This window comes from Eleutherodactylus coqui, chromosome 6 (genome assembly GCF_035609145.1).
Source record: "Eleutherodactylus coqui strain aEleCoq1 chromosome 6, aEleCoq1.hap1, whole genome shotgun sequence".
NCBI lineage: Eukaryota > Metazoa > Chordata > Amphibia > Anura > Eleutherodactylidae > Eleutherodactylus > Eleutherodactylus coqui.
In genome coordinates, this window is record NC_089842.1 from 52,897,462 (window position 1) to 52,925,110 (window position 27,649).

The 27,649-nt window shown below is 45.3% G+C and overlaps 1 protein-coding gene across 2 annotated transcripts in view; it reads right to left on the reverse strand.

The window, feature by feature from the left end:
* CFAP74 (cilia and flagella associated protein 74) overlaps positions 1–27,649 on the reverse strand; it is a 168,891-nt gene that overhangs the window by 102,988 nt on the left and 38,254 nt on the right. For both annotated transcript variants that reach the window (XM_066606837.1, XM_066606838.1), the window contains exons 12-14: positions 19,777–19,947; positions 11,643–11,816; positions 9,126–9,244 (exon numbers count right to left, since the gene is read on the reverse strand). In XM_066606837.1, the coding sequence (XP_066462934.1) occupies positions 9,126–9,244; positions 11,643–11,816; positions 19,777–19,947 (464 nt within the window). The remainder of the gene's footprint in view (positions 1–9,125; positions 9,245–11,642; positions 11,817–19,776; positions 19,948–27,649) is intronic.

Here is a 27,649-nt window from a genome sequence, read left to right on the forward strand (position 1 = left end):
TTCACGGATTGAGAACATTAAATAGGGCAGCAGACAGTCCCAGTCCTTCCCATCCTGATTGACTACCCTTTTTAGCATGCTTTTCAGGGTCTTATTAAATCTCTCAACCAGACCATCCGTCTGTGGGTGGTACACCGACGTCCGTAAGTGCTTAATATTCAGCAGCTTACACAATTCCTTCATGACCTTTGACATAAAGGGGGTTCCTTGGTCCGTCAGGATCTCTTTTGGTATGCCCGTGCGGGAGAACATGTGAAGTAGTTCCTTTGCAATACCCTTGGATGACGTATTGCGTAAAGGAACGGCTTCGGGGTAACAGGTGGCATAGTCTACAACCACTCATATATGTTGGTGACCCCGGGCAGACTTTACCAAGGGCCCAACTAGGTCCATAGCGACCCGCTCAAACGGCACCTCTATGATGGGCAAGGGCACTAAGGGGCTCCGGTAATGGGGCATAGGAGCTGTTATCTGACACTCCGGGCACGACTCACAGTAACGTTTTACATCACCATGTACCCCCGGCCAGAAAAAACGCTGAAGGATGCGTTCCTTAGTCTTTTCGCTCCCGAGATGACCTCCCAGCACATGCTTGTGCGCTAGGTCTAAGACCATCCTGCGATAAGACTGAGGTACCACCAGCTGTTCCACAACCTCCCCACGGACCTTGTCAACCTGATACAACAACTCTTGATTGACTGCCAGGTGTGGAAACAGAGTATCAGCCCCCGGGAATTGAGGCTCCCCCTTTAGTACTTTAACATTTTCCCTGGCCTTTACTAAGGTGGGGTCTCGGAGCTGCTCAGTTCCGAAATTGGCACGTGAGACCTCTAAGTCAGGCATAGCAACCACTTCGTCCTGTACCTCTGTCTCACCCGCTAGTACTGCTAAGGGAAAGTTATCCCCATCCTCTTGGGTCACCCCTACTGCTGGAACCGTACCCTCAGGGTCAAACGGTTCTGGACACACATCATGCACACTTGCATTATCCTGAACCTTATTTGCAGACGACCCTCGGTGTCGCCACAAGTCCCAAAATAGGGGAAAGTCTCTCCCGAGGATCACGGTGTGCATTAAGGATTTCACGACGCCCACCTCATGGGTGGCAAGTCCACATGGAGTATCAAGTCGTACAAGGGCAATAGGATACTCCTTGGTGTCCCCATGCACACAAACAACCCCCATGCGACGGCTGGTGAAGGTTGTGGGATCGACCAGGCTGGAGTGCACCAGCGTAACCAAGCTCCCTGAGTCCAGTAGAGCTGTCACCGCAAAGTCATTGACCTTTAGGTGACATAATGGTCGAGCAGTCTCTGACACAGTCTCTGCAGAACACACTGGCCGTGCGAACATCGACCTCCGCCGGGCAGAGTCACAGTCCATTGGTTCCACGGTAAGTGGACAGTTGGCAGCAAGATGCCCGGGCTCATGACAGCGCCAACATCGTATGGAGGCCCGTTCTCCTTGGGGTTCTACCCGGGACCCGAATGTCCATTTGGGGCTCCTCCTCTGCCCCAAATGATCCCCCTCTGAGCCGCCTCCCCTTGGGACACTTTTGACACCCCTTACATATGGAACAGTCTTACCAGGGGCTCCAGCCGACTTGCTGTTCCCAGGGTTGGAACGTCCAGGAGGCACGGCTTGCAGTAAGTCCTCCGTGGCTTTATACCTCTCGACGAGGCTCACGAGTTGGTCCACGTCCTGGGGACCTCCTTGTCCCACCCAGCGCTGGATTGCGGGGGGCAACGAGCGTATAAACTTATCCAGAACCACTTTCTGTACGATCTCTGCCGGGGACGACTCCTCCGGCTGCAGCCACTTTCCCACCAGGTGGAACAGGTCGTACATCTGGGAGCGAGCTGGTAGGTCGTCCGTGAAAGTCCAGGCGTGTACGCGTCGGACCCGCACATGGGTGTCCACGCCCAAGCGTGCCAGGATCTCACCTTTCAGCTTAGTATAGTCCTTGGCATCCTGCTCACCGAGGTCAAAATAGGCCTTTTGGGGTTCTCCCACCAGGAAAGGCGCTACTACCTCAGCCCACTGGGGTGCCGGTAATTTCTCCCTCTCAGCCACTCTCTCAAAGACCACGAGATAGGCCTCGATGTCATCGGTGGGTGTCATCTTTTGTAAGGCCGCCTGTACCGCGGTATGGGTAGTGGGGAGCGAACCAGACGCCCTCTGCACACTTTGCGCCATCGCCAGGATTTGCTCTTGCAGCTGTCAGTTAACCCGCTGTTGCTCCTGCAAGGCTAAGCGATTGGCTTCCACCAGTAGAGCATTAGTCTCGGCCTGAGCTCTCATGGCCTCCTCATGGACCTTTTGCTGGGTCGCCGTCATCAGCGTCAGCTGTTTCATCAGATCCTCCATCTTGGCCGTATCTGCTGGCTGTGCCGTTGCAGCTTTCACCCAGGACATGGGGGGTTACCGCACTCTCCAGTCAATCTCTCTTGGGCGGTTGCCCTTAGCAACGGTTCTCCAGCTGCTGCAGCAAAATGTCCATTAATTGGTGTATGTCTCTTTAAGACCGCTGCCCGCATCCAAACACCATATGTGAGGGATTAGCGCTTAGGATCGGTAGCAACCTGGGCATAAGCAGTCAGAGACAGTGACACTTGCGATAAAGTCTTTAGTCCAGGCTTTGCCTGGGTTTATTTCCAAGCAAACAAAAGCAAAAGACAGGCCTTAACATCAGGCAAACATAAAGGAAATCCTGCTCGTCTGAGCACTTACTAAACATGTAGCGTTCCTGTCTACACACTGGTAATCAAAATGGCTCCTGCATACAGCCAGCCATGACTCTCAGACCTGCAGAGGTCTCAGCTCCCCCTCTGGCCCTGTAGGCCCAGGCTTTATATGGCCTGGTACCAGCCCCACCTGGTACGTGGGAGTGACCATCCGACCCTTCACTTTGGTCACTCCAGGAAAAGCCGGCCCGGATTATGTGGCTTGGAGCCACTTACATACTACAACATGTTAGTGGCTTAATGCTACTAACACAATACTGCCGGCTTCCTCCACCGAGCCCAGGCTGCTCGGCTGCACGCATCTGCCCAAACGCTCCCCAAAGCAGCATAAGAGAGCATCCTAGGCGAGATATACCTTCCCTCCAGCACCTTGCCGGTCACCGTCTCACAATAGTGATATGGGCCATGCCTAAAAGGCTACAAATACATTCTCATGTAGTCCGGGAAATGAGTCATGCCTGAAACCTAATGCCTAGGGGGCTAGATCATGTATGTAAAAGTGTTTTGCAGCTGTACACAGCTTGGTTTAGGTATGGACACATGTACAGATGACTGCAAGCTGTATGATCTATATATGGGTACAGGTGCAGATGACTACAGGCTGTATGGCCAAATGTCTGTTGCCTGGAGTCTCTTCCCATCATCAACATAGTGCACTGAGGTACCACATTAATGCTTCAGGAACAAGGACTACTACCCCCATTATTGTTTATTTATCCATTTTTGTATTGTGCTATTTTTGTCCAGAATGTCTTCCTCTGGATCAACAAGGAGGTTAAACAGGCTGAACTAAATGGACATTGTCTTTATTCGGCTACATACTATGTTACTACGTAGAATGGGTCCCTAGTAGGGATGAGCGAGTATACTCGCTAAGGCACTACTCGCTCGAGTAATGTGCCTTAGCCGAGTATCTCCCCGCTCATCCCGAAAGATGCGGGTGCCGCCGCGGGGCGGGGAGCTGCAGGGGAGAGCAGGGAGGAACGGAGGGGAGATCTCTCTCTCCCTCTCTCCCGCCCGCTCTGCCCCGCTCCCCGCCGCGACTCACCTGTCAGCTGCGGCGGCCCCCGAATCTTTAGGGACGAGCAGGAAGATACTCGGCTAAGGCACATTACTCAAGCGAATAGTGCCTTAGCGAGTATACTCGCTCATCCCTAGTCCCTACCCGTATATGGACTGGCATCATGACAACTAACATCTTCCCCTACCCGACTCCGCAGGTAGCAGGCTCTAACAACTGCCTATTTTATGTTATTTCTTTTTACCACTGCATGTGGTGTACCGGCCCAGGTCACAATGGTCTACAATTTAGGGGAGCAGCAGAGCCACTGTTGACATCCATCTTATTCCCCGCTGCTCCAACCTTATCATTGGTCTGCGCTCGGTCAAGCTCACTGCAACATTTGGCTTCACAAACAGGATGAGCTTCCGCACCTTAAATGCTGCTTCTTCATCCTCCTGGAAAACCTTGCGAAACCAGAGCGAGGAGAAAAGCCTGCAAAAATTGCTACAGTCAAGTTAGGGGGGCACCCATCCCTCACAGTGGAACGCAGAGTAAAGGACAAGGTTGTGAACCCTCTGAGCTTGGACTATTAATGTTTTCCTGGAAGTAATAATGTGTTTCAGTGCTTTAAGTGACTTTAGGATTATGCCAGCGCATGAAGGGTTAAGCCGCCATCTTGAAATTCTGGATGTCATAATGTTAGAGAAAATAAAGAAAGGTAACTTTATTGAAAATGAAGAGAGGCAAGAGAAAGTGTGCTTTGAAGTGTTTGCAACGGAACTGCCGCAGTAGAAATGTCCAAACTGGCAGCCAGAATGTCAAAAATTTTAACTGTGCCACAGTCTTCCAAAATGGTGCCCAAGCGGGAAAAACTGCTTCTCCACCCTCCTGGGTAAGCCATTGAAACCAGAGCGAGGAGAAATGCCTACAAAAATTACTACAGCCAAGGTAGGGGGGTACCCATCCCCAGCAGTGGAACTCAGAGTACAGCAAGCTAAGTTCTTCCCCTCGGTGGTCCTGCACTCCACTGGCGCCAAAGCCCTGCTGGGCAAGAGCAGTGTTGTTCCAGTCAGAGAAGAGGAGAGATCAGCGCTCTTCAGCCAGCAAGGGAGCAAGGCCAAAATCCGCCTGATAGCCAGCTTCAAGATGTCCTTCCGAGGTGTGCCTGCGGGATATTCACCAGTCCAGCCACAGTGGTTTTTCGGAGATGAGCAAAAGGTCCTCGCCATGAGGCCCGAAAGAGAGGAGCTTGTCGCTGAGGTCCGCGGTTCCATCGCTGAGCACCGCAATGCTCCCGCTGCTAGCAGTGGAGGCACCACTGAGGACGCCGCTAACCTGGGAGTAGACAAGGGACTGGGTAAGCGATCTTCATCGGCCTGCTGCCCTCGCAGATATGTCCACTACCGTGGAAATCCCTGTCGCTCCAGGCCTCAACCCCTGAAGTCACTTAGTCCGGCGAGACTGCAGCCATCCTTGCCACAGCTGCCCTTTATTCCGCAGATGACCCTGCACCCGTAGGCCACGTCCTTGACCGATGCCCGACGTATGCCATTGCTGCTGCAGCCCTCTTGGGCCCTGCATACCTGCACATAGTTAGGGCTCCTCCTCACCTTCCAGTGCCAGGGAAACCCCCTCTCTCACCCCAGTCACTGGCGAGGTGGAAAGCTTTCATAAACCTATGGGAGGCTGACCGCTTTGAGAGGTTGGCCTGGGTTCCTGAGCTGGAACGGTAGGGAAAGCTAAACTTTCCTCCATGGATGGTCCTTAGGGAAGCGGAGATTCCAGTTGGGGTGGAGTCCCTGGTGAAGATTTGGCCAGTTTATGTAATCCATCCTCAATATGCACTGTTTGGGTGGTTTCCTGAAACACCTCCTATCCTTACTGAGCTACTTGCTAGGGCTGGAGTCATAGTTCTGGCAGTGCACAAGGTCACGCAGACTTCAGAACCAGAACTCAGTCCAGTTCCTGAGTCGCCAGTTAAAATTAGGAAGCTAGTAATGAACACCAGAAGGCGCTTGCCTGTGCCACCAGAAGCACTAGAGGCTGTAGTAAAGCCTAATTCTGCTCCTCCTACGGAAACTGAAGTTCCAAAAGACGTGCCTAAAGCCGCACTGTGTGGACAGAAACCTGCGCTGCGCGCACCTCTGTCACTTACAGATCCCAATGATCCAGCGAGTTCTGAGACTCATTTGTCAGTCTTGATGCAGTGATTTATAGATACGTTCTCAGCCATGAGCCTATCCAAGTTCCGTCAGCATGTACTGTCGGATGAACCAGAGGCTGCCGCTGTGCCGCAGACTGGCATCACTGCAGGCTGTATGGTTTAGTTATGGCTACAGGTGCAGAGGACTGCAGGTCATATGGTTTAGGTATGGATACAGGTGCAGATGACTGCAGGATCTATGGTTTAGGTATAGGTCCAGGTGCAGTTGACTGCAGGCTGCATGGTTTAGGTATGGATACAGGTGGAGATGACTGCAGACTGCATGGTTTAGGCATGGATACAGGTGCAGATGATTGCAGGCTCTATGGTTTACGTATAGATCCAGGTGCAGTTCACTGCAGACTTTATGGTTTAGGTATGGGTACAGGTGCAGATAACTGCAGGCTGTATGGTTTAGGTATGGGTGCAGATGACTGCAAGTTGTATGGTTTAGGTATGGATACAGGTGAGGTGACTGCAGGCTGCATGGCTTAGGTATGGGTACAGATGACTGCATGGTGTATGGTTTAGGTATGGGTACAAGTGAGATGACTGCAGGCTATATGGTTTAAGTATGGATACAAGTGAGATGACTGCAGGCTATATGGTTTAGGTATGGGTGCAGGTGCAGATGACTGCAGGCTGTGTAGTTTAGGTATGGTTGCAGGTGCAGATGACTGCAGGTGCTATAGTTTAGTTATGGGTACAGGTGCAGATGCTAGTATTGCATGCGTGGGCCTACTAAGAGACTCAGTGATGCTGCAGAGAGCCCTGAACAGACCAAGGCCAGCAGCCATGAAGTGCGGTAAAGGGGGGTTGGGGCCCCGAGCTCAACTTTTGCACTTGGGCCTTTCAGCCTTTAGTTACGCCCCTGCTCCTCATGGGAAGTCTGATGAAGCACCTGCCTGAGGACCCTCTGGCACAGGGGCCCTCTTCACCAATATACAAACTATATGGTTGGCCGATCCTGCTAAAGTCATCAGGTTTGGCTAACATTCACCTTTCCTTTCAGATGGCAATGGCTTTAGGACATCAGCAAATAGTGGCCTGATAATAATTATCGTGTGTCATCACTTCACACTAGTTAATTAACTGTGTGTTTTATCTCTGATAATGTTTGGGTTTCAAGATTTAGATTTTGGGCCTGACCGCTTAGGAAGATTGTGACCTGAGCAGACACCCAACAACACATAATTAGGTGGTGCGGCTCTATACAAAAAATGGCATAACATTAACAAACAAATAGCCCAGATACAATGTATTCATGCAGGAAAGCAATTATTAGGGGGATAGAGAAAATAACCAATCACCATCAGAATGAAGGGCACAGAATGCCTCCAAGCAACCTTCATTGTTTTTCCTGTCACATCTTCACACTGAAACCTTGTAACCGGTGAGCCGCAATGTGAAGTGTCTATGATAATCTAATTCTGTAATATGGCATGTTGCTTTCACCAGCTTGTAAACTGTGTCACATTGTATCCATCGCTCACGCCTCAATGTCATAAACAATCCTCAGCTTTAAAAGAAAGTGTTCACTTTAGGAAAAGAACGTGAATTCTTACTATACTATATGGAAGTTATAATAAATAGGAGATATATATATATATATATATATATATATGCAATTATATCCACAATAGGGCTCTCACAACCAAAGATCACTATGTAGCACAGCGACGTCACACTTTCATCAAAGTCAATAGAGTCACAGTGCAACTTGCAATTCCCCAACGGCCAGACTGCAAAGGATCCACCTAGGTTGGTTTCTAGAATTGTGTCTGTGCAAACTTGTATGGCAGTAAAGCAATAAAAAATGTAGACTAAGCTGTATTTGCATTTATCATTGCAGTTTTACCATGGAATCACACACCAGTGCAGCTCATAGCGACCAAAGTTTGACCAAAAGGAGCAGCCTGCAAAGTTCTCTAATTGTCTATGGCTGTGACAGGACAAACTTCGGGAATGGGGTGGGCATCTAAACTCACTTTTACCCAGTATGCACATTTAAAGTAATTTGCACCCAACTAGATCTGAAACATTTATGGCCAATTCACTCCAGCGTATTTCCTGTCTGGGTGCTGTCCAAGTTTAGAATGAATTTGAACATCACATTGATCTACAGTACTCGCTAGAGAGGAGCGAGCATACTCGCTAAGGGCAATTACTCGATCGAGCATTGCCCTTAGCGAGTACCTGCCCGCTTGAGAGCAAAGATTCGGCCGGCGGCGGCGGGGGAGAGCGGGGAGGAACGGAGGGGAGATCTATCTCTCCCCCTCTCCCCCCCGCTCCCTTCTGCTCACTGCCGCAACTCACCACTCACCCACGCCGGCACCCGAACCTTCTCTGCCGAGCGGGGAGATACTCGCTAAGGACAATGCTCGATCGAGCAATTGTTCTTAGCGAGTATGCTCGCTCATCTCTACTACTCGCTAAGCCATTTCACACGGTCCATGTGAAAGGAAAATTGCAGCATGTACTATTTTGGTCTGATTCAAGCCAATGGGGACAAGCAAAAAAAAAAAAACTGCTACACACGAATGTCGCTAAGAGATGCAGAAAAAAAATGAATTTTTTCAATTTTCTATTACAGTTTTTTGCAGACGTGAAAAAAAGCTGACATATGGAAATAAAAAACAGACATGCGGACGCAAAACGGATAAATTTTTATATGCTCGTGTGAATGGCTATATAAATGAACCCTAAGGCCGTTTTCAGGCGGCCTAGATTCCCGTGCGAGATTTCCGTGTTGTGAGACAATCCGCTGGGAAATCACATATTAGCAAGCGCGATATCGAGCCGCGATTCACAGCCCGATATCGCACTTGCCTATGTCATATTAGTCTAAAGCGCAAAACTCTAATAGTTCCAAAACTTTACTAAATTAGCATAACGGTATACCCCAGATTATACTGATCTGTATGAAAGACTACCTAAAATATGTTGCAGTAATCTGCCAGGCATGTCGCCAGCTACAGTGACTACCATTATTACTGCAGGTATTGCAGAATCTGTGGCCAACAGCCTTCAACAAGTATATGAAATGAAACCTATATGCTGATGGATCATTGTAAAGAATGTCAACCAAGTAATTATTAGCTTGTTGCTCTAAACTCTTCGATCTACTTTAAATGCAGAACAGATTTATAGTGCATGTGAATGATGAATTACTTACTGTATGGTGATGAAATCCTGCAGATGATCACTTACTCCCACCAGCTTGCAGAAATTAATTGTATATGATGCATTTGTCAAAGTGATTTTTTTCTTATATGTCTTTCCCACATCAAGGTCCTGAAGAGCAGGGTGAAAATAAAAGTGAGATTATTTGATTTTGGAGCAGAGCCATTTTTGGCTGATGGATTACAGTATGTGGATGGTGCAGGACAGGCAAAGCTAAAGTTAAGATGGCAAAGCGGATCTGTCGTCTTAAAGGGAGTCTTGTCAGCATTTTTATCTGATACAGAGTTAAAAATGGGCAGGGGAGCAAGGCTGAAGCATACCTGCGTGTATGAGGTTAGTACCGCCATCAGCTCCTATTCTTCATTGAGCTGCTCCACAGCTGATTGACTCCTGATTGGATGCTTGAGCTGTGGAGCAGCTCAATGGAGAGTAAGAGGAGAACACTTCAGGACGAAGTGAAGTCCCACCCCCACAGCATCAGTGGCGGTGGTACGCAGAGAAGAATAAAAGGTGACTTGTTATATTAACATCATACACACAAGAATACTTTAGCCCTGTCCCCGTGCCCCAATATAACACTGTCAGCAGTTTTGTATTGGCCAAAATATTGATAGTCCCCCTTTAACATGCTGCCCTAGCAAAGGACAACATACAATGGTCTACCAGAAGTAATTGGACACGTGAAAAAAAAAGACAAAAATAGCATTTATTTCCATATTTTAATACTTAGTGGGGCTTCTTTGGCCCTAATGACAACAGATACTCTCCGTGACATACTGTCTACTAATATCTAATATACTTCCGCTGGTATTTCCCTCCATTCATCCTACAAACGATATTTCAAAGAGGATGGACACTGTTTACATTTCAAGACCAGAGGGTTCCTTCATCCTAAAGACGTTTAGTAAGGTTCAGGTCAGGACTCTCTGCAGCCGGTCCAATCGTGGAACATCCATATTCTCAAACCAACATAAAACAGTGTTGGGTTTGTGACAAGGCGCATTGTCTTGCGGGAGGTATTGCTGACCATTTCCAGAGTTTTGCCACATTGTCAGCAGCACATTATTGTCTAGAATGGTTCATGGTTTTTGCCGCTAAAACAGAATGGAGCACTGGCTGCGCATGAGCTCCACCGCTCTTACTCATTTCAATGGGGCTAACAAAAATAGACAAGCCCTTTAAGGAGCAGTTACAGGGCATCCACAGAGGTGAACAGACTGCTAATGTATCTCTGTATTTAAGTCTTTTTTTTCTGTCAAATTTTGTACAAATCCAACATAAAAAAAAAAATCAAACCAAGAATCATTGGATTCATCCTCCATTGGCACCTTGCAGCTTGTAATGCCTATATATATAAGCTTTGCGCACACTGGGTGGTGAGCATGAGCCACTGGGCTCAGTTCATATTTTCCATTTTAAAGTGGCATCTCCAAGATACACTTTAATCAGCTATCCATAGGATAGGTTACAAATTTCAGATCGGTGGAAATCTTACCATTGAGAACCCCATCAATCTACAGATCGCAGAACCTGAGTCCCGCTTTTTTTGTCGCCGTTGGGTCACTTCGCCCACCCGCAGTAATGTCAAAGTGAGTGATTCAGCGGCCGTGTGTGTGCAGCCACCACTCCATTCATTGCAAGGGGGCTGACAGAAATAGCTGAGCGCTTGTACTCTGTTATCTCCGACAACCCCATTGAAAATTAATGGAGCAGCCCTGCGCATGCGCGGCCATAGCTCCCTTCAATCTACTCCTCACTGTGGTGGGTGGTGCAGAGAGCCCGCAGTGAGGAAAATTATGAAAGCAGGACCCCCATTCTCATATAAGGGATACAAGTACATTTTGGTACAACCTCTTTAAAGAACCCTTTTCAGTCCAATTTGTATCCTGGATTTCCTAGGGGGCTTACTCTTTTTCTGCCATTATACAACGGCGCTATCTCCTGGCTAAAGCCAGTACTGCATGAGGTGACACATTGGATAGGCTCTGATAGGCTGGAAATATACAGTAAGAGAACCCCGACGGACGTCTTCCAACATCAGAGCTGTACAGCCTTAAATCATAATGTTTTAAGACGTCAGACAGTGGTTTGGAAAGGGTTAATGCAGTGTTTTGTAGCCATAACTAGGAAAGAGGATTTTTTTTTCTGAAAATTGCTGTGTGTCAAACCAGCCTTAAGCTCTATTTATTTAAAACCCCTTTGCTAGCAAATATAATCGTCCTGTATCTGTTAGGAAATGTGCAGTGTATTACAAATCACTATATTAGATTTGTTCTTTCCCATTTAACACTTAGAAGAAATCTGCAGCGGTAAAGGGAATAAAAGACAAGAAAACTAATGGAGAATACGTAAAGTACAAAAAGCTATTAGAATATGTAAGTCATTTTAATATAATGGGCACTAAATTGCTATTAGTTGACTTCCACTGAGAATCAACCATCAAGAAAAAAAGGAACCATTCTGTTAGCAAAAGCAAAGGGTTCATTATAGCCGTTAATGTGACTCTAACCTTGAATAGAATCCTCTTTGGTTTGCTGTAAAATGGACAGCCTTTAAATTCATGTCCTGAGATCACTTGCTTTTCAACGATGCCACTACGGAGCTTCCTTAGGGTTTCAATCATAATTTCTTTTTCCATTTTACTGCCCCCTAGAGGCTTAGTGTCCACGTCCTCCTTTGGTACCTAAAGTAAACAAGAACATAGGTCAATGTAGACAAATCAATCAACTTAAGAACATTCCCTGTGTATGAAATGTTCAACGGATGAATTAGGAAGTACGGTTTCAATTCCATTTGCAGAACTTTTACAATGAGGACACTTTCACGAGAAGCAGAAAAATCTGCCGCGGAGAAATGTGCGCCAAAATCTTTTTTTCTGCTATAGGTTCACCATGAAATGACTGGGAATATTGCCCTTTGTAAATCCGCATGAAGGACGTGCAGATTTGTTCATGGTGGAATTTGTGGCTACATTAGAATGCACCCTAAGGCCTTGGTCAGACGAGCATTTTTTTGTGCACAAATAGCTGTGCAAAAAAAAAAAATAACACTGCTCACGTGAACAGGCAGAGAAGAAGGCAGAGAAGAAGCCTTGCAGGGCTTTGGGATTTCCCCATAGCAGGGAGAGCGAGTGGGGCTACAGAGGATTAAGCCATAGCCCGCGCTCTCTGTCTGTTCCTAGTATGGGTTAATCCCTGATAGCCCAGCTCTTTCTCCCTGCTATGGGGGATTAACCCATAGCCTGCTCTGTCTTTCCCTGCTATGGGTTAATCCCTCATAGCCCCGCTCTGTCTCTCTGCTATGGGGATTAACCCATAGCCCGCTTTGTCTCTCCCTGCTATGGGTTAATCCTCCATAACCCCGCTCTGTCTCCTTGCTATGGGGGACTAACCCATAGCCCACTCTGTCTCTCCCTAATAAGGGGATCCCTGAGGGATATCTCCATAGCGCAGAGAGGGGCAGGGCTAAAAAGAAGGTCGGAGCTACATGGTATCTCACAGGGAGGGATATCTCTCCCTGCTATAGGGAAATCCCTTGGAGAGAGATAGAGGAAGTCCCCTACTACCCCCTGCTGCTGGGGAATTGCCCAGCAGTGGGGCTGGAGGAATACCCCACTGTTTACAGCAGTACATTTAAAAAGTACTGACCACAAGTACATTTTAAATGTCCCGCTGTAAATTTCTGTAAGTCCCTGCGGGGATTAAGGGAATCATCAGGGAGTCCACACATCCCCCCGGGGGACTAACAGGAGTTTACAGCAGGCCTTTTAAAATGTACTTCTGGGCGGCACACCTTAAATGTCCTGCTGTAAGCAGCAGGGAATTTTCTTTTCCTGCACAGGAGTTTTCATAGATTCCTGCTCCCTTAGGAGTGAATGGAAACTCCTGCACAGCTTCCTCCGAAGATAGGTCAGGTCCTATCTTCGGTGCGCACCACGGAACTACATGTGACCTGCAGCATGTCCTATCTTTATTAGGTGCGCAGCATTTCGCGCACCTAACATTTTCTCATGTGAGTGCCTCTATAGGAACCTATTGGTTTCTATTAGAAGCAGGTTCTGTGCGCTGCTAGCAGCGTGAAAAAATAAGCTCGTCTGACCGAGGCCTAAAAGGACGTGAGACCATTGAAAACCAGTTTGTTTGTTTCAATCTAAGCAAGTCCCATATCTTGTGCTGACTAACCCCTCGGCACTACAGCCATTTCAACTTTTCATTTCAGGTTTTTCATTCCCACCTTCCAAAAGCCATAACGTTTTTAATTTTCCATTGATGCAGCCATGTGAGGTTTACTCTTCACCAAACGAGTTTTATTTTTTAATTTACACCATTTAATGTACTGTATAATCATTCGGAAACCATCCCCCCCCCCCCCCCAAAAAAAATTTGGGATTGCATAAAAAAAACAAAAAACAATGTTTCCAGAGTCCACTCCATATACTCCTTGTCTGCATGTAATTTCCTTATACATCTCATGTCGCTAAGGACTGAGCCAATTTTGTTCTTTACTGGAACCCATCATGTTAAAGATGCTGTCCAATCTGCAGGCACCATGATTTAGAGAAAATTAACTGAGCAGATTGAAATTTATTTTAGTAGGAAATGATTCAGTATAAGTTGTCATTTATTCATTTACATCTCTGCCCAATGTGAGTTTACGATTCTAGTGGGTGGTCCTATCAGTGATTGACAGTTCCCCTTGTGTGCAGACATACAGGTTAGGTTGTCTATTACTAAGTAGGACCGCCCACTAGACTCCTAAGTCCAGAATAAGAGTTTTAAAAGACTGAACTACATTTTATACTAAATATCTCCCCACATGTGTATATCAATCTGCTCAGTGCCTCCTGCTCTTTATTATGCTGCCTTTTCAATGTGTACAGTTGCAAGAGAAAGGCTTCCTTGCATAGAATTGGCCATCATTTTTTAAAATGTAAGGCATTTGAGGTTTTTGTTTTTTTTAACCGGACAAATCATTTATATTCTAGGAATCATTGTCAGTAATATATATAATAGTTTTTAATTTATATGAATTTTTAGTACAGAGGAATGAAGAAAAATGTACCTTTTTTTTCATTTTTTACAGCATTCACTATTCCAATTAATACAGAGTATAACTATTGTACAGGTAAAAATGAATGCATGGATATTAGAGATGAGCGAGCGTACCCGGAAAAGCACTACTCGCTCGAGTAATTTGCTTTATCAGACTATCGCTGTGCTCGTCCCTGAAGATTCGGGTGCCGGCACGGAGCGGGGAGCTGCAGGGGAGAGCGGGGAGGAACGGAGGTGAGATCTTTCTCTCCCTCTCTCCCGCCCGCTCTCCCCTGCTCCCCGCTGCGACTCACCTGTCAGCTGCAGCGGCACCCGAATCTTCAGGGACGAGCACAGCGATACTCGGATAAAGCAAATTACTCGAGCGAGTAGTGCTTTTCCGAGTACGTTCGCTCATCTCTAATGGATATACAATTACTATAGATGTTAAATATATTTGTTTGAAATAGGGTGCTTTTTGCAAACTTTTGTTTTTTTGTTACATTTTTTTAAGCCTCATTACGTTTTTTTTTACTTTTAACAATTTCTTTTAAACCTAATGTACTGTCATATGTCCATGGGTTATTACTATTATATCTAGAGTATGTCTGAAGTCTAGTGATATAATGATATTAAGCTCACCATAGCCTAATTAAAAGTTATATAGAGATCTTCGTATTATAAAATAAAATGGCAACTGCAGACTTAAGCTACACTACATACAATAGTAATAACCCCAAAAAACACAGCTGATAATGATTTGCAATAATGGGCAAAATGAAAAATGTAATTGCACAGAGTTTTGCCTTGCTTATTCAATGAGGGCTAATAAAAAAATGCCTGAAAAAATAATCAATTAGAACAGACTCATAGAATTGCAAATTGCCCCATGAACTGTTTCTGAATTCACGGCACTCCTGTCATGTTCAGTTATGGATGGTACAGAAGCCAGTGAACACAATATGATCTGTGGCTTTGCAGTCCATGCACGAAAAACAGAGAGGAGACTAATCATTGAGAGATCAACGTGTAGGCACATATCCAGGGCGTCCTTCCATGGGCAGTCGCTTCTGATCAGTGCTCTGCATTAAACATAAGTAAGCTCTTATAGGACTGTTGAAAGACAATTCATTGACTAGAAACTGTCACATTTTAATATGACATGCAACAAATCATCCCTCAAGTTTATGCTATCTACTTTGCTGTATACTGTATACTATTGCTCTGTGTCAACTTAACTGTTTTTTAAAAGGCATACTCTGGTTGAAAAGGGCACCTTGACTCACAGCATGCTTCCGCCACCACTCACCTGTCCCTGAAGCCACGGCCAGAAACTGCTCCTCCACTTCCTCCATAAGGTCTACCCATAAGGATCACACTTGCTTCCTCCCCCTTTCTTAAAAAGCCAGTGTGTGCTCCTTAACCCGCCCCCTCCCAATCACCACTCACCCACGGCTATATTAGGCATCCTATAGAGCAGACCTGGGCAAAGCACGGCCCGCGGGCCACATCCGGCCCGCTGAATAGCTCTGACCGGCCCGCAAAGAGTGTCCTGGTGACTCACCAATGAGTCCGGTGTCAGCAACGGGAAGCAGCGAAACTATGCACTCCGAAGCCTTGTCCATTTTGTTCACTTCTGTGCTGTGCTAATAGTTATTCAGGCCTTACTTATTCAAGCACCTCTACCAATGACGTAGGCTTGAATAACTTTATTAAACAGCACATAAGTTAACAAAATGGACAAGGCTTCGGAGTTTGTAGTTTCACTGCTTCCCGATGCTGAGTAAGTGATGCCACTGTAACTTCTGAGTGCCAGGATGCTCGTTGCGGACCTTGGGGAGTGCCAGGACAATCGTTCCACGCTCGTCATTGGTAAGTGTCAGGACTTTTCCCTTTGCATTGTAATTAGAATAATAATACTAATAATATTCACTTTTTAATCTCTCTTCTTGGGGCAGCTCTCTGTGCCCTCTCCTAGGAGCATACTACTGTGTATTAAAAAAATCTATTTTCCGAGGTTAGCTGTTAACCCTTAAATATGGCGGCTAACATTAAAAAAAGAAAAATTGATGCAGAATGCCGAGTTTTTAACAAAGAATGGACTTCTAAATATCTATTTACTGAAACCAAAGGTAAAGCTGTGTGTTTAGTTTGTGGAGAGCAGATAGCTGTATTTAAAGATTACAATTTGCATCGCCATTATGAGACTAAACACGGAGAGAAATACAAGAACTTGACGGAGGCAGAGCGGGCACGGGTATCTGAAGATTTGCTAGCAAAACTGCAAAGTCAGCAAGGATTTTTTTAAAAACTTCACTCATCCAGGGATGCAGCCGTAAAGACCTGCTTTGTAGTATCCTACAAAATTGCAAGAAACAGTAAGCCATTCTCTGATGGGGAGTTTGTCAAAGAATGTTTGGTGGACTCTGCAGCGCTAATTTGTCCTGAGAAAAAAGAAGCATTCGCAAAAGATAGTTAATTTCATCAGGGCAAGAGCACTAAATCACAGACAATTTGTTGCACTGTTGGAGGAGCCGTATTACAGCGCCATTCATTTTCAATGGCGGCCGTATTCTGGCCGCAAATCGGGTGGCTGGAATACGGCCCCATTAAGGCAATGTGCATGGAGCCTTCGTATGTTGGTCTGGCCCTCTAAAACCATTCCAATTTCTCATGTGGCCCCATGGGAAAATTAATTGCCCACCCCTGCTATAGAGGATACCTAAGCAATCGGTCCATTATAGCTTTTATGATAAAGGCCCAGTTTATGTCCATTTTTTTAACTCCTGTCTGATTCTCGAATATCCCAACTTCCATGCATTCTGTCCTCAACTCTGATTCCTGGACTTCACTACTGTTTGCTGCCTGCTCCAAACCACTGCCTGGACCTTGTTACTGCTTCTCTGACGCTTAGCTGATCATTGCCTGTCTCTCTTCTACGCTCTATTACATGCCATCATGTACCATGCTCGGCCGTGTACAGAGTTAACAGCCACCCCGTTGAGACTATTTGTGTACGTAATGGACTGAGGACCCAGCAGTGAAGACCGTATCCCGCCTGAGAGGGTTAAGGGTGAAAACCAGGGTTCCCCAGATGCTGCTTTCACAGATAGTCCTTACCCAAACTAGCCCACCTGTCTGAAACCTTCAATAATGATGTTGCCTTGTCTCCTCCTGAGATTTAAAAGTAATGCCAAGAACAATTGAGCCATACATTGCCGAAAGCCACTCCACTAAAAGAGCTTAGTGCTCATGCACCTAGCCATAGTACTGCTATGTTTTGAACAAGATGTAATAGGACTGCCATAGAGGTACAGAAGGCCTCTACTGTACCTCTGTATGCTGTGATTTCACAGAGATTTTCTATCAGATTACATACAAATCCCAAAATTATTGCAGCATGCACCATGGGACCCCGTATGCATGGAGGTATTCACCCCTATAAATACTAATTTTTAGGAATCTGATGGAAACAGTACAGCAATACACAGACTGTAGAGGTCTATACTAAGAAGCCATAGAGAGACTCCGTGAACAGGACTCTGTAAGACCCCTGCTGATCAGACTATTATCGCCTACCCTATTGATAGGTGATAAAGGTCGATTTTGGATATAACCACTTAAGGGCATTTTGGGGACTTAAAATGAAACCTGTCAATATCTAAGAGCACTATAAACTAAGTTATGGTGCTCATAGCTCACAGGACAGGTCCTGAGGAGTCCAAGGATGTGCTTTGCATACCTACCTGGCTCCCAGTGTCTGCATGGCATGTGGACAGTGCAGAGGTGTCAGGGCTTGAACCCACACAACCTCGTGTCCCAGTCGGCAGCTCTCTCTGCTAGGCTAAACCAGCACTTGGGCAGATCCCTTGCTGAAACCTAGCCTTGTTGCGTATTTCCAAAGTTACCTAGTTCCTGCTTCCTGGTCCTGACCCAGACTCTGTTCCTGATTGTACTTTCTATAAAGCCTTGCTACTCCTTCAGTGCGTGATTATTGTATTCCACCACTTTGATCAAGCTCCTGTTCCTCCTGCTCCTCTACTGCATATCGATACCTCCTGCTGCTGACCTTTGGCTTCCATTGACTACGCTTCTGTCTAATCTATTTGTACTGCATACCGTGACTTCCCAATAACGACTCCCGGCTATTCTGACTTCTCTTCAGTGACAGGCTCGGCTACTACACCTGTGGCTCCAATCCAGCATTGGTAAGACGTGACAAGAGGACTCATCTCTGCAGGCTGTGTGCACGCACTCCTATGGAGAACAGTGTGTACGCACCCACAGCCTGTAGAGAGGAGTCTGCTGCACTGTCCACGGGCCAACTTCCATGGGTGACAGCGTGGGAACGAGGAAGTGAGTAAGTAAGTAAAGCACATCCCCAGGACCTGTCCTATGAGCACCATAACGTATTTTATGGTTCCCATTTAACTTGAACGCCTGTGAAGGAAGCAGAATAAAGGAGGACTGGCTACTAAACAGTTATTATGTAGGCATAGCTGAAGGGAAATGAAATACCAATGAAGAGTGTATCACCAAACACAGTAATTTATAATTAATTTTGTTATTTGTATAGCACCAACTTATTCCGCAGTGTAATTTATTTATTACCCCCCACCAAGCTGGGAACTCATTTTAAGGGCCCCGAAAGGATAGAAGGCTGAGTCAACCTTAAGCCGGCTACCTGAACCATGCAGGGATTAAACTCACATCCTTTAAGTCGTGAGCAAGAATTTAGGACTGCATTTCTCTTGCTTTACCACTCTGCGCCACACGAGGCTCATATTCATCAATTCTTCCAGTTGCTAATAGTAATTACTTTGCAGACTGGGCACGGGGAGCCAAAAACTATATGAAATAAATAACTTGGAAAACCCCTTTAGCCCTGCCACAAGCAAGACTTAATAGGCAGAAATACATGTCAGCCCTGGGGGCATACACAAGGTCCTAGGCTGCCAGTAGACCTTACTGCACCTTGCAATCTCACTGCAGGTGAAGTTCGGTAATAAGAAAGAGCCCCCTCCCTCTGTCAGGCCATTTAAATGCCGCTGTCAGAACTGATAGTTGCATCTAAATGATCAATGGCCGTGATTGGTGTTATCTCTCTAACTGTAGCCTAGTATCAACTGTCAAAGAAAGCCAATACCTGCTCTCTGCTAACCCCACGCACATCTGACGATTATTTACAGCAGATTCTGTGGAAAGGTTAAGAAGCAGCACAGGTCTAGATTTTATTACAGAATGTTTTAGAGTTGTATCCGCTTCTATCTAGCCCCTGCTGCGCTCCTGAATACAGAGCGAACACTATCTGTACTTGAACACAATCTATGTAAAAGGCAATGACGGAGTATTATTAGGCCTAGTAATCAGTGGGACAAGTGCAAGATTTTAGAATAACCTCCGTAACAGCCTAAATAATCAAAAACAGGTTTCTTCAAAGCATAGTACATACATCAAATGCCTGCAATTATATTGTACTATATATTCATATAACACAATGTAAATGTGAAAACACTAATACAATGCAAATTCACACTGCTGTTCATAAAACTTTATCCAGTGCTCTAAAAGAAGTCCTGCAGAAAACAGTGCTTGTCATTAGTCTACCTTTACCTTATAGGGCTTGAGGTCTTCAATCCACAATCCTCTGAACTCTGGCTCAACCAAGTTTTCACTTTCTCCTTCGAATTCATGTGTAAGCCCCGGTGACACATCAGGGGACTGCGCAGTTAGGGAGCGGTCATCCTCATCAGACGATAGCGGAGAGGGAGAACGCCACTTTTTCTGTAGACAAAAGAAAACTTGTGAGATATTCTTCAGGAAAAGGATAAATACTAGTGATGAGTGAGCATACTCGCTAAGGGCAATTACTCGATCGAGCATTGCCCTTAGCGAGTACCTGCCTGCTCGGGAGCAAAGATTCAGCTGCTGGCGGAGGGCAGGGAGGAACGGAGGGGAGATCTCTCTCTCCCCCCGCTCCCCCCTGTTCACTGCCGCAACTCACCGCTCACCCGCGCCGGCAGCCGAACATTTTCTCCCGAGCGGGGAGATACTCGCTAAGGGCAATGCTCGATCGAGTAATTGCCCTTAGTGAGTATGCTCGCTCATCTCTAATAAATACGTCTTTCAATGATTTCAGCAAGAGATGATATGTTGGAGCCGCAAAACAGGGTGCCCAAATACCTTAATGTATAAAGTTAAAAGAATTCCATCTTTATTAAAGGTATTTGGGCACCCTGTTTTGCGGCTCCAACATATCATCTATTGCTGGACTTTATAGGAGTCACGGATCCACACACACCAAAAGGAGTCTCCCTTATGTGATAAGGTACGCACAAGTGCTGTTGCATTTGCGTTATTTACCGTATTTCTTTCAAGGATTTCTGTACTCTGCACACAAACTCCCGAGGCAGAAATTCGTGGCAGTATATCAGTCTTAGGAACCTCAGTAGAGCAACTTCCATAAGACTCTTGGCAGAACCCGACAGATCCCACTGACTTACAGCAGTGTGTCCGTTGTTCTTTGGATACAACATGAAAGCCACAAACCTAAGGGCCCATTTATGCGGGATGACCTTTCGGACGTAGATCCTGTGGGAGATGGCTGAAAGGTTTGCCATTTTGTCTGTATTTTCTGTCTTTTTATCAACTGTGAAGATACTATATTGTGTCTATAATCTAATTCTCTGGGGGAAGGGAACATCGTCCCCCCACTTCCACAAGAATTGAAAGAGCAGTGCTTTGTGTCCATAAACTGGTCAAACTGGTTTTAACCAGCAGAAAACTACTTATTTAGGAATGTCTTTGTGTAGAGGGACAGGAAATGGCTGACTGTAAGAGAAACACAGGAAGTATCTCCTTCAGACAACCAATGAAGAATGAATAGAGCATGCTCAAGGGAAGCTCCTCCCGGGTGAATGATCTCACAGCTACCTCACAAATACCTCCCTCTGAGAATGACCTATCAGCACACTAAATAACTGTATCCTAAATTACCTAACTTCCTGTGTTGAAACTTTATTTAAACTTTTACCCGCCTAAATAAAGACGGACTCTTTTGGGACACATGATGTAGACGTGTGGTCTTTGAAAGGCTCTCCAGGCCTGTACATTATTTCTATCTAATTTGGCACACACAGTATATCGAAATGCGAAAATTGCGCTAACAATCCCCATGAGGTCATCCCAGCGATGAGCGTTCCTGTTAAGAGAATGGAGGCGGAGTGGGACGGGGATCATTCCGGCCTGCTCACCTCCATTCACAGTAAACAGGCATCTGAACGATTTATTGGCCCGTGTAAAAGGGGCCTTAGGAAGGCTCAATGCATATTGCATCTGAGCTTTTCATTGGCAGTGTATGTCAGGAAGATTTCCTAAAGTAGGACTCTGATATATGCCACTGTATAGACATGTGTCACCCATAGGGTCCCATTATAAAGAAACATATACCACACAGTACGCTTTCTTTGGCCATGTGAATACATCAGTCTGCTGCACCTTCCTATACAGTTAAAAATAATAGTATGCCAAAGCATACCACTCCAACGGAGGCGTTGTTTCGCTTCTATTGGGTAAATGAAGCCCTATAGATAAATTTGACCTAAAGATTTTCCTGACGCAGACATTAAACGTGAAGCACAGATGCATAGCGCACTGAGCCTTGGGCCTCACCACACGAGCTTAAGCAATTTTACGGCCGTCCACATGCACCGTAAAATCGCATTAATGAAGAATAGCCACGATTGTGTCCCGAGCTTAATTAGTGGTTTTTTTTGCCCATTCACATGGGCGCATTACAGGAAAAATGAACGCTGCAGTGGGGAAATTCTTCAGTTGGCAGAAATCCTCGGAATGCCTTCTAATAGCTTCAAAAGCTTAAATAGCTGCAGCTGAACAAAATAGCATAGCATGCTGCACTATGTTGTCTGGTCACACACTAGAACCCAAATGGGCTTCATTATGGTGAACTCGGTCTGTTTGGTGCTGCTCTGGTCTGGAATGTTTTGGCAATTCCAGTTTTTTAGCTGTTCAGCTCCTACGACAACATAATGTTGCAGTGACTTCCAGGTTCTCCTGGGGTCCGTGGTGACTATGAACCATGTGATGCATCAGTCGTTGCATGCTCTGTGCTATTCCAAGCTGGGCACCGAGGGAGTAACATCTGTCTCTAGTGCCAGCGCTGATAGGCTGGCTGGGCTGCCATTTCACCCAATCAGCTTATCAATGTTAGGTGTATGATATATAAACTAGTCCCTTATTCCTAAGTGCACCAGTTACATTGTTAATTAACTAGCTACGCTGTGCCAGAGGTTCTCTTCTACCTCAGTGTGTTTAGTGGAGGTAAGACAGACAGTCATATCAGTATGCTAGTATAGTTAGAATTTTAGGGTTCAGCGTAGTTGACGACAGTTTCGTCTTGGACTCCTTTCCGCTCTCTCTCCCATAGAGGAGTTGCCCTTTTCATGGCGAGTGCTCCACTTGGGGGATTGCTCCAGTTAGAGCGGTTCTAGTTAGTTTAGCAATTTAGTCCTCCGTATCTCTTAACGTTTAGTTCTTCTTTTGTTAGTCAGTCCATCAGTAGTTTCTACCTCATGGTTTTTTTTGTTCTTTCCTCTGGACTAACATTGCAGGATAATAGACTGAACTGGATGGATATGTGCCTTTTTCATCTATACACACTATGTTACTATGTACTGTACTTGTTACATCTGGTTATGTAATCTAGTCATGCCAGACACGACAATGGTGTAGTGCTGGTGTGAACCCAGCCTAAAACTCCATAACAGAATACGTACTTAGTTCTTCATTAGTAGGCAGCCTGGACCCTGGGAAAGTTGAGTGCTGTACTCAGATAGTTAAAGCATAGTAAATAGTATATCCTTAAAACTGGAGCACTTTTTTCTCTATTTTTCCTCTATATTTGGTCCTCTTTGAAAAGTGTAAAATCGTAAAATCACCCACAAAGGCACTTGAACTTAAAACAAGAAATAATTTCATGGTTATTTTAGAAACTGTGTGCTGTGAGCCTTGTTCTGTATCATAATTAGTATCTTTATAACATGCTGCTCAGATACAATTAAACCGCAGGTAGCGAGCATATTATGACGCTTCATTACATTTCTTCCCTCGTAACAGAGATGGCTTGGTGAAAGACTGCATAGCGGCAGGGAGCATGGATGTTACAAAAAATGTGCTAAATGTGCTTTAAAGTGAAGCTGAATGAATGTTCCATGTGAAAGGATCTGTCCACTATTGTTACTTTACAAATGCATTTATATGGCATGCGGATAGAACTTCTAGAATGTTTAGTCAATGGCTTTAATTATGTCATGTTACAGAATCTTTAAAGTTAAAACATAAATAGTTAAGTACACTATCCTACCAAAAGTAATTGGAGACCTGAGCAAGAATTAAAAGTGGCATTTATTTAGTTGCATCTACATGTTTAGTAACCAGAGATGGGCCACAAGGGTACCCGGGCTGCTGGGTCAGTCACACCAGTCGGGCCCCCTTAAGGTTATTATAAACAGTATTAAAGGGAACCTGTCATGTACCCACAGCATCATAAAACTAAGTTAGGTCTCATGTCCACAGGCAGGTCGGAATCCAACTCTGCCCATGGCCGAGGACCCTGCTTACCTATCCGGGTCTTCTTTTTTCTCTACTGCGGATGTGTGTGGAAGTGCCGGCCGCCGCACATGTGCAGTAGAGTTGGGTTTTTTTAACTCCTGCTTTTCCACAGAATCAGCAGCTTGTCCGCAATTGACCGCGGATCGGACGGCTTTAATTGACTTCAATAGAAGCCCTCCGTATGGAAACCGCACTGAAACGGAACATACTGTGATTTGATTTCCGCACCAAACGGTCCGCAAATCAAATCTGCATGCTTTAATTCAGTTGCGGACGCCCATATATTCCTATGGGCGGCTTGAACTGCGGGTGTGCCACGTGGATCCGCAATTCAAAGTTCCCGTAGAGAAGCACTGGCATCCGCAACTGAATTTAAGCATGCAGATTTGATTTGCGGACCGTTTGGTGTGGAAAACAAATTGCAGCATGCTCCGTTTCAGTGCGGATTGGCTCAATAGAAACCAATGGATGCGGACGATTTGAAGGTTAAAATCAATTAGGGAGGTAGGGAAAAGGCAGTGAGGGAGGGTTGGAGATTTTTTTCTGTGTGGATGATCAGCAGTGCATCCACGTACATCCACGCGGAAAAACCATTACATTCGCGATCTCCCGCAAATGCTTTCCGCAGGTCTCCTGCTGCGGAATCTAATCTGCCCGTAGGCATGAGGCCTAACTGATGACCAGAATAAATGGAAGCTGGACATCTGACTGTAAACGAGCTCATGGAGTTTCATTTCCGTACAAAAATGCTTTGGTGGTAGCCCCGAATATCAGGACTGCTGCAAGTAAAACTAGTGTGCAAAACAGATCTCGGTGGAATGAAGAAACAGGACTAACCGGTCTGATGAACTGCTGATAGCGTAGACAGTACACCTGCATTCAGGGAACGTAGGGACGGGTCTGAACCCGAGAGGCACACTTAAATAGAAGCGTTGTCAATAACTCATGCTCATGTGTGCGCACTATGAGAAGAGAACGTCAAGCAGTCAAAACTGTGGCATGATGTTGGAGGAGCGAGCGGAGATTGGACACAACGCAGTAGTGGCTAGTGTTGACCATTGCAGTAGTTATGTCCATGGGAAGAGTAAAGCTGAATGAAGAAGATGTAAATAAACTCTTGTTTGTGACTACCGGTATATAGTGTATTCCTAAACTATAGAGAATATAGATGAGCATGTGGATAAATATAGCTGATATAAAAGTCTACACCCCTGATAAGATGTCAATAAATCCAACAAAGATGCAGCGTTTCAGATTTATTTCCACCTTCAATGTGACCCGTTTTTTCATTGAAAAACAAACTGAAATCTTTTAGGCTGGAAAAATAAAAAAAAAAATGTAAAAAATAATGTGGTTGCATAAATATGCACACCCCAAAACTAATACTTTAGTACCCATCGTATCCATTGCGGTCCCTTTGATTTTTTTTTTTTTTATTTGTGAATTGCAACTGAAAACAATTGTTTTTCAAAATGAACAGTTTGCCATTCATGTAGAAAATTTTTGGTTTCGACGGGATAGTTATCCAGGACTAAAATGGAAGCAATGCTGTTCTGTCTAGAGCTGCCAATCGGAAGGTTGGAAGGCACGCTATTTCTGACAATAGTGTTAGCAATGAGGAAGTGTTTTTGACATACGAGTCCAAACCAGCGACATATCTTCATAATATGACGTGGATATAATGTGACAAGTTGCAAGTCATTGAATTTAATCCAGAAATTATAGACCTTCCAGGAAGGTTAACATCTTTGTAGTAAGTGATGAAATAGTGGGGGGTGAGAATGTTCTACAATTAAAACCTCTCTCCTTTTTGGTAAGGATATTGGATTTGTAGGTGTCATTGATTATTTTGATAAAGGCTGTCATAGTATTGCTGCTGGGATTTGAGCTTTAAGAAATGTAATATTCTCTATTGAAAAAGTCTACAAACGGCTTCATTTATATAGGTTTGGTGATTTGTGTGGCGCAGAGTGTTAAGGCAGCAGAAATGCAGTCCTAAGCTCTAACTTGTGACCTGAAGGTTGCAGGTTCAATCCCCGCGTGGTTCAGGTAGCTGGCTTAAGGTTGACTTAGCTTTCCATCCTTCTGAGGTGGGTAAAATGAGTACCCAGCTTGGTGAGGGAAAATAAATAAATACCGTATATACTGGAGTATAAGCTGACTTTTTCAGCACATTTTTTATGCTGAAAAAGCCCCTTTCAGCTTATACTCAAGTGAGGGACTAGGTAAAAAAAACAAAACGCAATAGTCACCTCCCAGCCGGCGTCTGTGTCCCCGACGCGATGGTCTACCCGGCGGTGCGGCAAGCTGCTATGTAATTCTCCCCACTGTCATCTCTCTGCTCGGCTTTAAATTTCCCCACCATCAGTAAGTAAGCGCTGTGATTGGATCGAGTGCTAGCCAATTACAGCCGGCGCTTGATCATTCACAGCCATTAAGTGAATGACATCACTGAATGGCTGTGATTGGTTAATCGAGCGCCGCCAATTATAGCCGGCGCTCGATCATTCACAGCCATTAAAATTAGGTGTCTCGGCTTATACTCGGGTTGGCTTATACCCGAGTATATACAGTATTACAGTATTATAAGTTAGCGCTATACAAATAACAAGATTGATTGATTTTTTATTTGATTCTGTAAGACAATGCCTCCCCCCTTAGCTGTTCTCCTAATAACAAGGTCAACATTTTCTTATAAAGTTTTCAATACTATGTTCTATTCCTTAGTTAGATTCCACTTGGGTTTACACATGTCCATGTTTCTAAATTCTGATAAAGTGAGCAGAATGTCTCCATGTAATTGCCCTTATTGTGAATGGGGTAGAAAGATGATTTAGGTTTAAGGCCTGTATGTACAGGCAATAGAGAGAAATAAGAGGGGGGGTTATTTCGATAGTTCTATTGTATGAATCCATGTCGTTGTGACTATACTGTATGGCAAAGTGCCTAGTTGGAATTAATTTGCGGATGTAAAAGTTTCAATCAATGAATAAGATGAATTCATTAGTTTTGTTATGAGGGCTACCATGACAGTCCTTTGCTAAGAAGATTAATTTCATTGCTGGCAAGACTATGGTTGGATAAATTGAAGATTTTTTACTGTGTCTTTGTTTTTCTTTGATTTGGAGTTGTTGGTTTCTTTTTCCTCTCTTACCCCCTTAAGTTTTTCTTTATCCTGACGTTTTTTCTTTTGTCTGAAAGAGCTGATTTTGGTAGAATTGGTTCCTTGTTTTATGTGGTACGTATGTACTGGAGTGGGGACTTGGGAGTTCTGAAAAAAAGAGGTAGACTGGCTGAAAGTATAGACATGGAGGCATCTGAGGTAGGAGGGGAAGGGGACTTGAGTGCTGTTGTTGGATTGCAAACAGACAGTCTGGGTGTGTCATACACCATTAGAAGGGAATCTTCTTGACTAGAAGGAAGAGGGGAATGGTCAATCAAAGCAGGTGTAATGTCGTACACTTAGACCTTAGTCACAAGGGCGTTTTTTCATGCGATTTGCGGATCGCATGACGGATGCGCATCCGCAAATCGCGTGACCGGTGCGTGCAAGTCGCCCGCAAATCGCCCGAAAATCTGCTCCTAGCCGCGTTTCATTAGAAACGGGCCGGAGCTGTCCAGCGCATTGCATTCAATGGAGACGGCAATAGAGCCGGCTCCATTTAAAGCAATGCGCTGCGGGCGAGCCTGGGATGAATTGTCGGGAAGGGCTTAAATATATAAGCCCTTCCCTGCAATTCATCCTAAAATGTGTAAAAATAAAAAATATATATATACGCACCTTCTCCCGGCAGCCGGAGCTCCGCGCGGCCGTCCTGCAGTGGGTGTGAAGGGGGTGTGAGTCAGACCTGCCCCC